Source organism: Aethalodelphis obliquidens, unplaced genomic scaffold, assembly GCF_003676395.1.
Source record: "Aethalodelphis obliquidens isolate GAN/ISIS:26980383/991018 unplaced genomic scaffold, ASM367639v1 scaffold55, whole genome shotgun sequence".
NCBI lineage: Eukaryota > Metazoa > Chordata > Mammalia > Artiodactyla > Delphinidae > Aethalodelphis > Aethalodelphis obliquidens.
The window spans coordinates 8,654,442-8,669,694 of NW_020837999.1; the positions used below are offsets into that span (position 1 = coordinate 8,654,442).

The following is a 15,253-nucleotide window of genomic DNA, read 5'->3' on the forward strand; positions in this document are numbered from 1 at the left end:
CAGAAAAAGCTTCTGATGAAATTCAACACCCATTTATGATAAAAACTCTCCAGAAAGTGGGCATAGAGGGAAACTACCTCAATATAATAAAGGCCACATACGACAAACCCACAGGAAACATCATTCTCAGTGGTGAAAAATGAAAGCATTTCTTCTAAGATCAGGAAAGAGACAAGGATGTCCACTCTCACCACCATTATTCAACATAGTTTTGGAAGTCCTAGCCACGGCAACCAGAGAAGAAATAAAAGGAATACAAATCAGAAAAGAAGAAGTAAGGCCGTCATTGTCTGCAGATGACATGATACTATACATAGAGAATCCTAAAAATGCCACCAGAAAACTACTAGAGCTAATCAATGAATTTGGTAAAGTTGCAGGATACAAAATTAATGCACAGAAGTCTCTTGCATTCCTATACACTAATGATGAAAAATCTGAAAAAGAAATTATGGAAACACTCCCATTTACCGTTGCAACAAAATGAATAAAATACTTAGGAATAAACCTACTTAGGGAGACAAAAGACCTGTATGCAGAAAACTATAAGACACTGCTGAAAGAAATTAAACATGATACCAACAGATGGAGAGATATACAATGTTCTTGGATTGGAAGAATCAATATTATGAAAATGACTATACTACCCAAAGCAATCTACAGATTCAATGCAATCCCTATCAAATTACCAATGGCATTTTTTACAGAACTAGAACAAATCATCTCAAAATTTGTATGGAGACACAAAAGACCCCAAATAGCACAAGCAGTCTTGAGGGGAAAAAACAGAGCTGGAGGAATCAGGCTCCCTGACTTCAAACTATACTACAAAGCTACAGTAATCAAGACAATATGGTACTGGCACAAAAACAGAAATATAGATCAATGGAACAAGATAGAAAGCCCAGAGATATACCCACTCACTTATGGTCAACTAATCTATGACAAAGGAGGCAAAGATATATAATGGAGAAAAGACAGTCTCTTCAATAAGTGGTGCTGGGAAAACTGGACAGCTACATATAAAAGAATGAAATTAGAACACTCCCTAACACCATACACAAAAATAAACTCAAAGTGGATTCGAGACCTAAATGTAAGTCCAGACACTATAAAAATGTTTGAGGAAAACATAGGAAGAACACTCTTTGACGTAAATCATAGCAAGATCTTTTTTGATCCACCTCTTAGAGTAATGGAAACAAAAACAAAAATAAACAAATGGGACCTAATGAAACTTCAAAGCTTTTGCACAGCAAAGGAAACCATAAACAAGACGAAAAGACAACCCTCAGAATGGGAGAAAATATTCGCAAACGAATCAACAGACAAAGGATTAATCTCCAAAATATATAAACAGCTCATGCAGCTCAATATTAAAAAAAAAAATCCTAATCCAAAAATGGGCAGAAGACCTAAATAGACATTTCTCCAAAGAAGACATACAGATGGCCAAGAGGCACATGAAAAGCTGCTCAACATCACTAATTATTAGAGAAATGCAAATCAAAACTACAATGAGGTATCACCTCACACCAGTTAGGATGGGCATCATCAGAAAATCTACAAACAACAAATGCTGGAGAGGGTGTGGAGAAAAGGGAACCCTCTTACACTGTTGGTGGGAATGTAAATGGATACAGCCACTATGGAGAACAGTATGGAGGTTCCTTAAAAATCTAAAAATAGGATTACCATATGACCCAGCAATCCCACTACTGGGCATATACCCAGAGAAAACCATAATTCAAAAAGACACATGCACCCCAATGTTCATTACAGCACTATTTACAATAGCTGGGTCATGGAAGCAACCTAAATGCCCATCGACAGATGAATGGATAAGGATGTTGTGGTACATATATACAGTGGAGTATTACTCAGACATAAAAAGGAACAAAACTGAGTCATTTGTTGAGACGTGGATGGATCTAGAGACTGTCATACAGAGTGAAGTAAGTCAGAAAGAGAAAAACAAATATTATATATTAATGCATGTATGTGGAACCTAGAAAAATGGTACAGATGAACCGGTTTGCAGGGTAGAAGTTGAGACACAGATGTAGAGAACAAATGTATGGACACCAAAGGGGGAAACCGCAGTGGGGTGGGGATGGTGGTGTGCTGAATTGGGCGATTGGGATTGACATGTACACACTGATGTGTATAAAATTGATGACTAATAAGAACCTGCAGTATAAACAAACAAAGCAAACAAACAAACAGAACAACTAATACTAAACTTTCTTTGGGTTATTTGTATGGAAATATGTTAATATAAATGTTTCAGACATTACGTGAAATTTCTAAAACAACAACAAACAACAACAACAAAAAACCCTCTAGGATCCACCCACCTCTGTTACTTTTTTCATTAAGGTCTCTTGATTCCAGGTTTGAACTACACTCTTTTTAAAAAAATTATTCTATTGAAGTATAGTTGAGTTACAATGTTGTGTTAATTTCTGCTGTACAGCAAAGTGATTCAGTTATACATATATACACATTCTTTTTCATATTCTTTTCTATTATGGTTTATCACAAGATATTTAATATAGTTTCCTGTGCCAACTACACTCTTTAGAGTTCATCAAACAGTACCACAATTGTCTAGCGCCTGTCTCTGGTCCCCTCCTCTTAATTTCCCTGTCTGAGCATAGATCCGGAAGAGACCTTCCTCTTTCTTCCCCATCTTTCTGCTTTCCCCATCCTAAGTCCCCACACGCTCAGGTGCAGGTACTTGGCCCATGACATTGCCCTTTCCCTTTCTCTCCACCAAAAACTCCTGGGGTTCCTTGGCTCTGATTCTACACTGCAGTGACTCACTCTCCTTTTCTTTCTAAAGTTCAATTTCTTTATCATGGCTTTGAGTTCCCTTCTCCCTTTTAGGTCCTGAAGTGCCTCCCCAGCTTCATCTCCCACCCCTCCAGTCTACACTACAACTGCTCCACCCTTCCATGCACCTGACTGTTCCCAGGCATTCTCCACTCATGCATTTTTCCTTGTCTTTGCTCTGGCTGTCCTCTGCCTTCAGTGTCCTTTTTACCATCCTTTACCCATGGAAATTCTACTTCTTCTTAAAGCTTTGCTGAGTTCTAACAGCCCTTCCTCTGTAAAGCTTTCCCTGCTTCCCCAGTTAGAACAAATCAGAACTGACTGCAGTTCCCCACTCTGCTTTTATTTTCCAGTGCTACCTGCTCAGGATATCTTTCTTCATGAAAAAGTTATCATATTATGTAGGTAAGGACTGGATTCTCAGCAAGGTATCACATTGGAAAACAATTGCTAAATTATTTGATCCAAGGTGTTAATTAGCTGATAAAGTTTAACTTACAAATATAGGAGGCAGGTAATTACAGTAGACAGACTATATCATTGAGAGTCATGAGACCTGGATTGAATCTCAGCTCTGATTCCTCCCTTTATCCCTCCCTACCTCCCTTTCTTCCTTCCCAAAATGAGGTTGGCAAAGTAAACACCAGCCAGGTCATGCAGGGCCTTGCAGCCCATGCTAACTGTAAACAGAAATCATTAAAAGATCCTAAGGAGAGGATTGAGAAGATCAGGTTTCTGCTTTGGAGGGATTTTTGGTTTGTTTGTTTTTGTAAAACATACATAACATTTACCATTTTTATTATTTGTAGGTGTATATTTCAGTGGCATTAAGTACATTCACATTGTTGTGAAACTATCACCACCATCCATCTCCAGAACTTTTTCACCTTCCTAAAGTGAGATTTGGTATCTATTAAAAAATAACTCCGGGCTTCCCTGGTGGCGCAGTGGTTGAGAGTCCGCCTGCCGATGCAGGGGACACAGGTTCGTGCCCCGGTCCGGGAAGATCCCACATGCCGCGGAGCAGCTGGGCCCGTGAGCCATGGCTGCTGAGTCTGTGCGTCCGGAGCCTGTGCTCCCCAACGGGAGAGGGCACAGCAGTGAGAGGCCCGCGTACAGCAAAAAAAAATAAAATAAAATAACTCCCCATTCTCCTCTCCCCCTACCCCTGGCAACCACCATTCTACTTTCTGTCTCTATGAATTTGACTCTTCTAGGTACCTCATATGAATGGAATCATACAGTATTTGTCCTTTTGTGTCTGGCTTATTTCACTCAGCATAATATCTTTAAGGTTCATCACGTTGTAGCATGTGTCAGAATTTCCTTCATTTTTAGGGCTGAAGCATACTCCATTGAATGTATATACAAAAAAACCCCTCATGTTTTGTTTATCCATTCATACATCAGTGAACATTTGTGTTGTTTCCATCTTTGGCTATTGTGAATAATGCTCCTATGAATGTACAACTACCTGTACAAGCCTTTGCTTTCAATTCTTTTGAATACATACCCCCAAGTAGAAAATAATAATAATAATTTTAAAATAATAATAAAATATATATTTTAAATATCTGTGTATTAAATGCATTCGCCCATTTAGCTGCAACCATAAAATGGTATTTTAAAATACTTAAATTAAGAATTAAATTTAAGCAATAAAACCTTATATATAATAGTCAAATGAGCCACAACTCCTGTGACATTACAATCACCTAGTGTTCCAACTGCTCCAGCTGAGCCCCCTCATACTTCATGAGCTACGCTCTTCCCTGGGCCCAGCATCACAGACCTCATTCTGCCAGAACAATATAAATTTCTAACTCCCCATCCATGCCCCTCTACAACTAGGTCTAGCCTTGTTTTCCAATGACTCCTCAGAATTTAATAAAATTACAACTCCTTACCCCATCACCTAAGATTCTCCGTGGTCTGGCCCTGGATGCCCCATCTCTTACTTCTCATCCCCACTCACCTTCCAAGCCAACCATGAAGAAGCTATTTGCAGTTCCCCACATGTACCAAATCTCTGTGCTTTTACACTTGTTTTCCTTTCTGATCTGCCTTGTGCTTCTTTGTCCGGCTAATTTTTATCTGTCCTTCAAGACTCAGTTCAAGCATTAGTTTTTACAGGAAACTTTTCATGATCCACAGCCCTACTCCCCACCACCACTCATTGTCAACCAGATGAAGGGCCCCTCCTTGGCTTTCTCAGAATATTTTCAGCATAGCACTTAGCAGAGTACATCACCATCGTGCATCTATCAGTCTCTCTCCAAAGGGCAAGGACCATGCATTTTATTTATTTCCCCCTGCCTGGCATACGAGTGGTACTCCATAAGTTCAATGAAGGAATGAATTACCTTAAGGCAGTTGGTAAAAAAACAAAGAAATATATTATAGAGAAAAAATGACTACTTGTATTTGTGATTAGTAGGTTTAGAAACTCTAATTTTGACATACTGGAACACTTTCAAATTCAGAATCTGTTAGATTGGGAAAAAAATTCAAACCACCTAAAACCTGAACCTTTTATTCTCTTTCATCAAAATCATGGATGAATTATATTTAGGCCAGAAAACTTAGAATATAATTAGATGTAGTTATGTTCATGCATATGCTAATATTAATCTAACTTTAAACACCTGGAAAGGTATGAAACATTGGGTAACTTTAGAAAATTCACCTCCATTCCCCATATCCTACAACCCAGCCACCTGGCCCACTAGAACAAGCTGTACCGAAGTTCACACTATTCTCTTGACCTCCTTCTTCCACCTGACAAACTCCTCCCATACTTCGGGGTCTCATTCAAGTATCTTTTTCTCTGTGAATTCACACCCTTCCTCGCATGTAAGTGCTCTTTACCTGGGTTCCCTTAACATTTTATTCTTACCAGAAATGTAGCATTTAACAAATTTTAACACAGTTGTTTATATGTCTGTTTCCACTGCTCTACTGTGGCCACTTTTTGAGGGTTAAAATCTTATTCATTATTGAATTCCCAGTAGTTAGCACAGAGCCAGCCATCAAATAGGATACACAGAGATGAGAGCAAGGCAAGAAGGAAGTAATGAAGAAAGGGGGTGAGAGAGAAAGGCAGGAAGGAAGGAAAGAAGGAAAAAAGGAAAGAAGGAGCTGAATCAGCTCCCTAACAAGGGAAGAAACCAGCTGTGGAAAAGTGTAATCTGAGTCCAACAGAATTACAGAGGCAAGACCCAGTCTTTGCAAAGAGAATAGTTTCAGTTGGGTGTTAGGATGATGACCTAGTGCCTAAACAGAAATAGCTTTCCTTTCTCTGTAACTTAGAGAGTTTTTATAGGAGCTTAATCAAAGCCAAGAATAAAAAGAAAAGATAAACTAGGAAAGAGATGAATCCAAGAATAAAATTCTTTCCTCCGTATGATCTTATTATTTTTTTTAATGGAGGAATATAAGATAATGCATTTAATATGTTACTTAATTTGAATATTTAGAAACTTCCCCACAAACAAAAGGAATTATGTTGTGTATTTTAAATGCCAGATTAAGGGTATTTTGATTACAGGATTGCAGAGGGAGAAAGGGGCCATAAGAAGTGGCAAGCATCATCTTTAGAGATGGACTTCAGATGTCCTGGAATGTAAGCTGGTCAGTGGGGGTCTTTTGGTGGAGAGAGGCAATTTGAGGCACAGGGATAAAAGAATAGATGAGGCTGAAAGAGGATGAAAGAAGGAATGAGGATAAAAGACATAAGGGGCTGGCAATTCTCCAACAACTCTGCTATCCTAACCCAAGAACCCTCAGGGATAAATCTAATAACCCAAGGATAAGATGGGAAGATCATGAAGGAGTAAAAAGATACTTGGCAGTTTTCACATTTGTGTTTCTAAAGGGCTACATTAAAATCATTACCAAAAAGAAAAATAATTTAAATGTGTCCTTACTGTGTGTACTTTTTTTTTTTAATGAAATCCTTGGTTCTCATTGCATTGAAAAATACACAGAGATAGATGATATGAAATGACTGAAATAAAAATATAATAACTACAAGTGACAATAATAGAAACAGTTGCTTTTCTATAGGAACTTAGCCCACTTTTAAAGACGAAGGGCAAAAAAACCCTGCTGAGTTATCACTGTTGGTTTTGCTCATTGACTGAATCCAATTATAAAAGCACAATATAAAACTGGGCATAGGATTGGGCATTGGTTAAATTTATAATAGTAGAATTAATATCAACAATTATTCTTTTAGAAAACAAAGATTCAAGGCTCACTGTATGACATATACAAAGCCTCACTCATATACTTTACTTTTATGAAAAAACCTAGAAAACGGCATGACAAATAGACTAAGGAAAAAGAAAACTGAAGAGTTAGTTTAAAATGGTGAACAAGAGAAGGGAAAGGTAACTCACTGCAGCAATGCTTTGGTCTTCCTGGTGGGGTCTTCTGGCCTGAAGTTTTTATAGGCTTCTACTTCGTGTTCTATGGACAGCAACTGTCCCTGCAGTTTGTTCCTGAAGTTAGGTAGGGTGTCTCGAATGTGGTTGGTAAGTTGCTAAATAAAACAAAACAAAATCATACAACAGATTGAAGATCAACTCATAAGACAAAAATCACCCTTCACTGTTTTCCAGGTCATTCACAACCTTAAAAAGCCATACATACATGTGAGACTGACTGTGTAGACAGATAACTCCAACTCTCTCATCCACTGCCCTACGGCGAAGCTCAAAATTCCTTCAGCTAAAGTCACTTGCTCGGACAATCTTTTTACGTCTGGGATACCCTGTTAAAAGGCAGCTAATGTTACTAATGAAGCTGCCTAATAACACCTTAACATGGACTGATTTGTCAAATCAGCTACCTTGTCAAAAGGAACCTTAAGTTAGAATGTGGTACAAATGAAGGAAATGGAGAGTTACAGGTGCTGCCTGAGTTCTCAGGACCAAATGGCTTACCACTGGTGGAGCTCAGAGGTACCTATCAGCTGTTAAGTTCCTCTCCATTCCATAGCTCAGGCAGGTGTTTCCTCTCACCTTGCACACAAGCTTTCTTGTTGATATCTCTACCTAACCACCTTCTTGGCATTTCCACTGAAGTCATCTGCTGGCACCTCAAGCTCAGTCTGATAAAAAATTCTCCAAGAGATTTTCTAAGAGGGACACAATTCATTCAGAACAAAGGTGGGATATAAACCTAGACTGGTTAGCTCCCTGCCTGATGTTCTTTCTATTACAGTGTAATTAAGGAAAGTCTGAATTAAAAGGAAAAAAAAAAGAGCACCTTCTTGAACTGCTTAAGGAATAAACTCAGAATCAAGAGAAAGAATATCAACTTCATAGAAATGTAGGAAAAAGAATAATAAATTTAAAGTAAGGGGAATAAATAGACCCAGACTGACTGAAGAACCATTTCAAATCATTTTTATGTTCATCTGAGGTTACCTGGATATATCTATTCAATAAATCTATAGTTATTTAATTGTCAATAGTTCATACTATATTATACCCTTGTCCACAGTTACGACTTATCATGTTATTCCCCTGGCATGTGCTGCCATTATGGCTCTGAAGCAGAAAACAGAAGAATAGAGAAGACTGCATTCCCAGTAGCAATTCCACAAGACACAAACCCCCAAATCTAAGAGTAACCACGAGAAAGTAGTAGCCCCCTGACTGCCATGTGAGTGGTAAATAATCAAAATACTTGGTTTCTACCATTTGCTTCTCATATATCTCAATAGCAAAGCAATACTGTGGACCACTCCTAGCTTTCTAAAACACTTCTTTCCTTAGCTTTCGTGACCCCAGCTCCTGTCATTTTTCTCCTAACCTTTCTGAACACCTTCTCCATCTCCTTTGCCAAGTTGTTCTCCTCTGCCAGACCTGTAAATATTGATATTCCTCAAATGTGGGTCCTACACCTCTTCTTTGGTCACTGTCTGTTCTCTACTAAGGCAATCATTTCATCCATGGTTTCAATAAATATTCAAACACCTGTGGCTATGGACATGTTATCTAAAGACCAGACTTCTTATCTTTGGTCAGGGTATATGTATTAGACCACCTGCCTGACTTATCCTCTTGGAAGCATCAACCTCAGCATGTCTGAAATAAAGTACCTAATATTCCCTTCAATGTTCTCCATTTTGATGACTTCATAACAACCTGGGAACTTGGGAGTTATCCTTGACTTTACCTCTCCATCACCCACCAGAGCTAATCTACTACGAAGTTCTCAATTTTCCAAAACATTTCTCAAATCTGCTTTCTTTTCCCATCTCCACTGGCCCTAACTGAGACCAAGCTACCATCATTTCTCACTTTGACTCCTAAGTGGTCCTCTCATCTCTACTCTTGGACTTCCTATCTGCAACCACCATAATCCTTTTTAACCCACAGATATGATTGTGTTATTCCCCTTTTCAGATTCCTTAAACAACTGACTTCCCACTGCTCTTAGGATAAGAGCCAAAATCCTTAACTTGGCCTACAAACACTGTAGGACCCAGCCACTGCCTGCATCTCCAAATTCATCTCTTACAACTCATTCCCTCATTTTCTGCCCTCCAGCAACAATAATATTCCTTTCAATTCCTCAAAAATGTCCAGTTCTCTTGCAGTTTTTGCCACAGTAACTGTCTCACGGTCAGAGGTGTTGGTGCATATTAAATCAGCAATAAAATTATCTTAATTTCAAACACAGTATGAAGGTCCTTGAAGCAATACAGAAACGGATTATGTAGGAAATGAAAGATCTTCAGTATAACATTTATTCAATTTTCAGTCAACCAGAATCAGTTATGCCATAATTTAGGGGTCACCTGTAGTAACCAAATGATCAATCATATCCATCCAGCATTCACAACTTAATTTATTTCTAACTTTACCTTTCTAATCATCTTAGTGATATTTCTCTAAGATATTTTTTCTTAGACCAATACAGGCATGAAACCAGTAATCAAAAAGGAATTTTACCAGAGCTAAATATATTGATAGACTATCATGGTTCATGCATGACAAACCAGTGTTCCTTCTCTAAACCATGTTCATAATTTTTAAATGACACAACTATCACTGCTTCATGGCTTCCAAATACTCATCTACCCTTAATTTAAAAGTACAAATTTCACATTAAAATAGAAGTACTATGTCGCTTAAAATAGAAGTACACCACTGTTTTTTATTTCCTAAAACTTCTTCAATTGTTTTGCCTAAATGGTTCAGATATAATGTAACAAGCAGCCTATTACTGTGTTAGCCTCTACTGATACCTTCTAGGAGGGAACATCAGAACTTTCGATAATTACTTGACTGATTTAAGTTCATAGATAAAAGTTACAAAGTGCTTTTATTTTCTTAAACTTAATTGGAGTATAATTGCTTTACAATGGTGTGTTAGTTTCTGCTTTATAACAAAGTGAATCAGTTATACATATACATATGTCCCCATATCTCTTCCCCCTTATGTCTCCATCCCTCCCACCCTCCCTATCCCACCCCTCTAAATGGTCACAAAGCACCGAGCTGATCTCCCTGTGCTATGCGGCTTCTTCCCACTAGCTATCTATTTTACGTTTGGTAGTGTATATATGTCCATTCCACTCTCTCACTTTGTCCCAGCTTACCGTTCCCCCTCCCCGTATCCTCAAGTCCATTCTCTAGTACGTCTGTGTCTTTATTCCCATCTTGCCCCTAGGTACTTCATGAACATGAATTTTTTTTTTTTTTTTAGATTCCATATATATGTGTTAGCATACGGTATTTGTTTTTCTCTTTCTGACTTACTTCAGTCTGTAGGACAGACTCTAGGTCCATCCACCTCACTACAAATAACTCACTTTCGTTTTATTTTATGGCTGAGTAATATTCCATGGTATATATGTGCCATCTTCTTTATCTGTTCATCTGTCAGTGGACACTTAGGTTGCTTCCATGTCCTGGCCATTGTAAATAGAGCTGCAATGAACATTGTGGTACATGACTCTTTCTGAAATATGGTTTCCTCAGGGTATATGCCCAGTAGTGGGATTGCTGGGTCGTATGGTAGTTCTACTTTTAGTTTTTTAAGGAAACTCCATACTGTTCTCCATAGTGGCTGTACCAATTTACATTCCCACCAGCAGTGCAAGGGTGTTCCCTTTTCTCCACACCCTCTCCAGCATTTATTATTTGTAGATTTTTTGATGGCGGCCATTCTGACTTGTGTGAGATGATATCTCATTGTACCTTTGATTTGCATTTCTCTAATGATTAATGATGTTGAGCATTCTTTCATTGTTTGTTGCCAATCTGTATATCTTCTTTGGAGAAATGTCTATTTAGGTCTTCAGCCCATTTTTGGATTGGGTTGTTTGTTTTTTTGGTATTGACCTGCATGAGCTGCTTGTATATTTTAGAAATTAATCCTTTGTCAGTTGCTTCATTTGCAAATATTTTCTCCCATTCTGAGGGCTCTGTTTTCGTTTTGTTTATGGTTTCCTTTGCTGTGGAAAAGCTTTTAAATTTCATTAGGTCCCATTTGTTTATTTTTGTTTTTACTTCCATTACTCTAGGAGGTGGGTCTAAAATGATCTTGCTGTGATTTATGTCATAGAGTGTTCTGCCTATGTTTTCCTCTAAGAGTTTGATAGTGTCTGCCCTTACATTTAGGTATTTAATCCATTTTGAGTTTATTTTTGTGTATGGTGTTAGGGAGTGCTCTAATTTCATTCTTTTACATGTAGCTGTCCAGTTTTCCCAGCACCACTTATTGAAGAGGCTGTCTTTTCTGCACTGTATATTCTTGCCTCCTTTATCAAAGATAAGGTGACCATGTGTGTGTGGGTTTATCTCTGGGCTTTCTATCCTGTTCCATTGATCTATATTTCTGTTTTTGTGCCAGTACAATATTGTCTTGATTACTGTAGCTGTGTAGTATAGTCTGAAGTCAGGGAGCCTGATTCCTCCAGCTCTGTTGTTCTTTCTCAAGAATATACTTGATACGATTTCAATTTTCTTAAACTTACCAAGGCTTGATTTGTGACCCAAGAATATGATCTCTCCTGGAGAATGTTCCATGAGCACTTGAGAAGAATGTGTATTCTGTTGTTTTTGGATGGAATGTCCTATAAATATCAATTAAGTCTATCTTGTTTAATGTATCATTTAAAGCTTGTGTTTTCTTATTTATTTTCATTTTGGATGATCTGTCCATTAGTGAAAGTGGGGCGTTAAAGTCCCCTAGTATTATTTTGTGTTACTGTCGATTTCCCCTTTTATGGCTGTTAGCATTTGCCTTATGTATTGAGGTGCTCCTATGTTAGGTGCATAAATATTTACAATTGTTATATCTTCTTTTTGGACTGATCCCTTGATCATTATGTAGTGTCCTTCTTTGTCTCATGTAATAGCCTTTATTTTAAAGTCTATTTTGTCTGATATCAGAATTGCTACTCCAGCTTTATTTGATTTCCATTTGCATGGAATATCTTTTTTCATCCCCTCACTTTCAATCTGTATGTGTCCCTAGGTCTGAGGTGGGTCTCTTGTAGACAGCATATATATGGGTCTTGTTTTTGTATCCATTTAGCCAGTCTATGCCTTTTGGTTGGAGCATTTAATCCATTTACATTTAAGGTAATTATCGATATGTATGTTCCTATTACCATATTCTTAATTGTTTTGGGTTTGTTATTGTAGGTTTTTTCCTTCTCTTGTGTTTCTTGCCTAGAGAAGTTCCTTTAGCATTTGTTATAAAGTTGTTTTGGTGGTACTGAATTCTCTTAGCTTTGCTTGTCTGTATAGGTTTTAATTTCTCTGTCAACTCTGAATGATATCCTTGCTGGGTAATCTTCATTGTAGGTTTTTCTCCTTCATCACTTTAAATATGTCCTGCCACTCCCTTCTGGCTTGCAGAGTTTCTGCTGAAAGATCAGCTGTTAACCTTATGGGGATTCCCTTGTGTGTTATTTGTTGTTTTTCCCTTGCTGCTTTTAATATTTTTTCTTTGTATTTAATTTCTGATAGTTTGATTAATATGTGTCTCAGCATGTTTCTCCTTGGATTTATCCTGTATGGGACTCTCTGTGCTTCCTGGACTCGATTAACTATTTCCTTTCCCATATTAGGGAAGTTTTCAACTATAATCTCTTCAAATATTTTCTCAGTCCCTTTCTTTTTCTCTTCTTTTTCTGGGACCCCTGTAATTCAAATGTTGGTGCGTTTAATGTTGTCCCAGAAGTCTCTGAGACTGTCCTCATTTCTTTTCATTCTTTTTTCTTTATTCTTTCTGCAGTAGTTGTTTCCACTATTTTATCTTCCAGGTCACTTACCCGTTCTTCTGCTCAGTTATTCTGCTATTGTTCCCTTCTAGAGAATTTTTAATTTCATTTATTGTGTTGTTCATCAGTGTTTGTTTGCTCTTTTCTTCTAGGTCCTTGTTAAACATTTCTTGTATTTTCTCCATTCTATTTCCAAGATTTTGGATCATCTTTACTGTCATTATTCTGAATTCTTTTTCAGGTAGACTGCCTATTTCCTCTTCATTTGTTAGGTCTGGTGGGTTTTTATCTTGCTCCTTCATCTGCTGTGTGTTTCTCTGTCTTCTCATTTTGCTTAACTTACTGTGTTTGGGTTCTCGTTTTTGCAGGCTGCCGGTTCGTAGTTCCCATTGTTTTTGGTGTCTGTCCCCAGTGCCTAAGGGTGGTTCAGTGTGTTGTGTCGGCTTCCTGGTGGAGAGGACTAGTGCCTGTGTTCTGGTGGATGAGCCTGGATCCTGTCTTTCTGGTGGGCAGGTCCACGTCTGGTGGTGCGTCTTGGCGTGTCTGTGGCCTTATTATGATTTTAGGCAGCCTCTCTACTAATGGATGGGGTTGTGTTCCTGTGTTGCTAGTTGTTCATCATAGGGTGTCCAGCACTGTAGCTTGCTGGTCATTGAGTGGAGTTGAGATGGAGATCTCTGGGAGATTTTCCCCGTTTGATATTACGTGGAGCTGGGAGGTCTCTTGTGGACCAGTGTCCTGAACTTGGTGCTCCCACCTCAGAGGCACAGCCCTGACACCTGGCTGGAGCACCAAGAGCCTGTCATCCACACGGCTCAGAATAAAAGGGAGGAAAAAAAGAAAGAAAGAAAGAAGAAGATAAAGTAAAATAATATAAAGCTATTAAAAATAAAAAATAATTATTAAAAAAAATTTTTTAAGTAATAAAAAAAAGAGAAAGAAAGAAAGAAGAGAGCAACCAAACCAAAAAACAAATCCACCAATTATAACAAGTGCTAAAAACTATACTAAACAAACAAACAAACGGACAGACAGAACCCTAGGATAAATGCTAAAAGCAAAGCTATACAGATAAAAATCACACACAAAAGCATACACATACACACTCACAAAAAGAGGAAAAGGGAAAACAATATAAATATCGTTGCTCCCAAACTCCACCTCCTCAATTTGGGATGATTTGTTGTCTGTTCAGGTATTCCACAGATGCAGGGTACATCAAGTTGATAGTGGAGATTTAATCCGGTGCTCCTGAGGCTGCTGGGAGAAATTTCCCTTTCTCTTCTTCTTCGCACAGCTCTTGGGGTTCGGCGATGGATTTGGGCCTGCCTCTGCGTGAGGTCACCTGAGGGCGTCTGTTCTTCGCTCAGACAGGACCAGGTAAAAGGAGCAGCTGATTCGGGGGCTCTGGCTCACTCAGGCCAGGGGGAGGGAGGAGTACGGATACGGGGCGAGCCTGCAGTGGCAAAGGCCAACATGATGTTGCACCAGCCTGAGGCGCGCCGTGCGCTCTCCAGGGGAAATTGTCCCTGGATCACCAAACCCTGGCAGTGGCGGGTTGCACAGGCTCCCGGGAGGGGAGGTGTGGATAGTGACCTGTGCTTGCACACAGGCTTCTTCTTGGCAGCAGCAACAGCCTTAGTGTCTCATGCCCGTCTCTGGGGTCCTCACTGATAGCTGCGGCTCGCGCCCGTCTCTGGAGCTCCTTTAAGCGGCGCTCTTAATCCCCTCTCATCGCGCATCAGGAAACAGAGAGGCAAGAAAAAGTCGCTTGCCTCTTCGGCAGCTCCAGACTTTTACCCGGACTCCCTCCCGGCTAGCCTTGGCGCACTAGTCCCTTCAGGCTGTGTTCACGCCGCCAACCCCAGTCCTCTCCCTGGGATCCGAGAGAAGCCCGAGACTCAGCTCCCAGCCCCGCCCACCCCGGCGGGTGAGCAGACAAGCCTCTCGGACTGGTGAGTGCTGGTCGGTACCGATCCTCTGTGCGGGAATCTCTCCGCTTTGTCCTCCGCACCCCTGTGGCTGCGCTCTCCTCCGCGGCTCCGAAGCTCCCCCCCCCACCCCCGCCACACGCCATCTCCACCAGTGAAGGGGCTTCCTATTGTGTGGAAACCTTTCCTCCTTCACAGCTCCCTCCCACTGGTGCAGTTCCCGTACCTGCTCTTTTGT

At 39.5% G+C, this 15,253-nt stretch overlaps 1 protein-coding gene across 5 annotated transcripts in view; it reads right to left on the reverse strand.

Moving 5' to 3' along the window:
* DNM3 (dynamin 3) overlaps nt 1-15,253 on the reverse strand; it is a 571,656-nt gene that overhangs the window by 360,259 nt on the left and 196,144 nt on the right. For all 5 annotated transcript variants that reach the window (XM_027086312.1, XM_027086311.1, XM_027086315.1 and 2 more), the window contains exon 7: nt 7,236-7,378. In XM_027086312.1, coding sequence (XP_026942113.1) covers nt 7,236-7,378 — 143 coding nt within the window. The remainder of the gene's footprint in view (nt 1-7,235; nt 7,379-15,253) is intronic.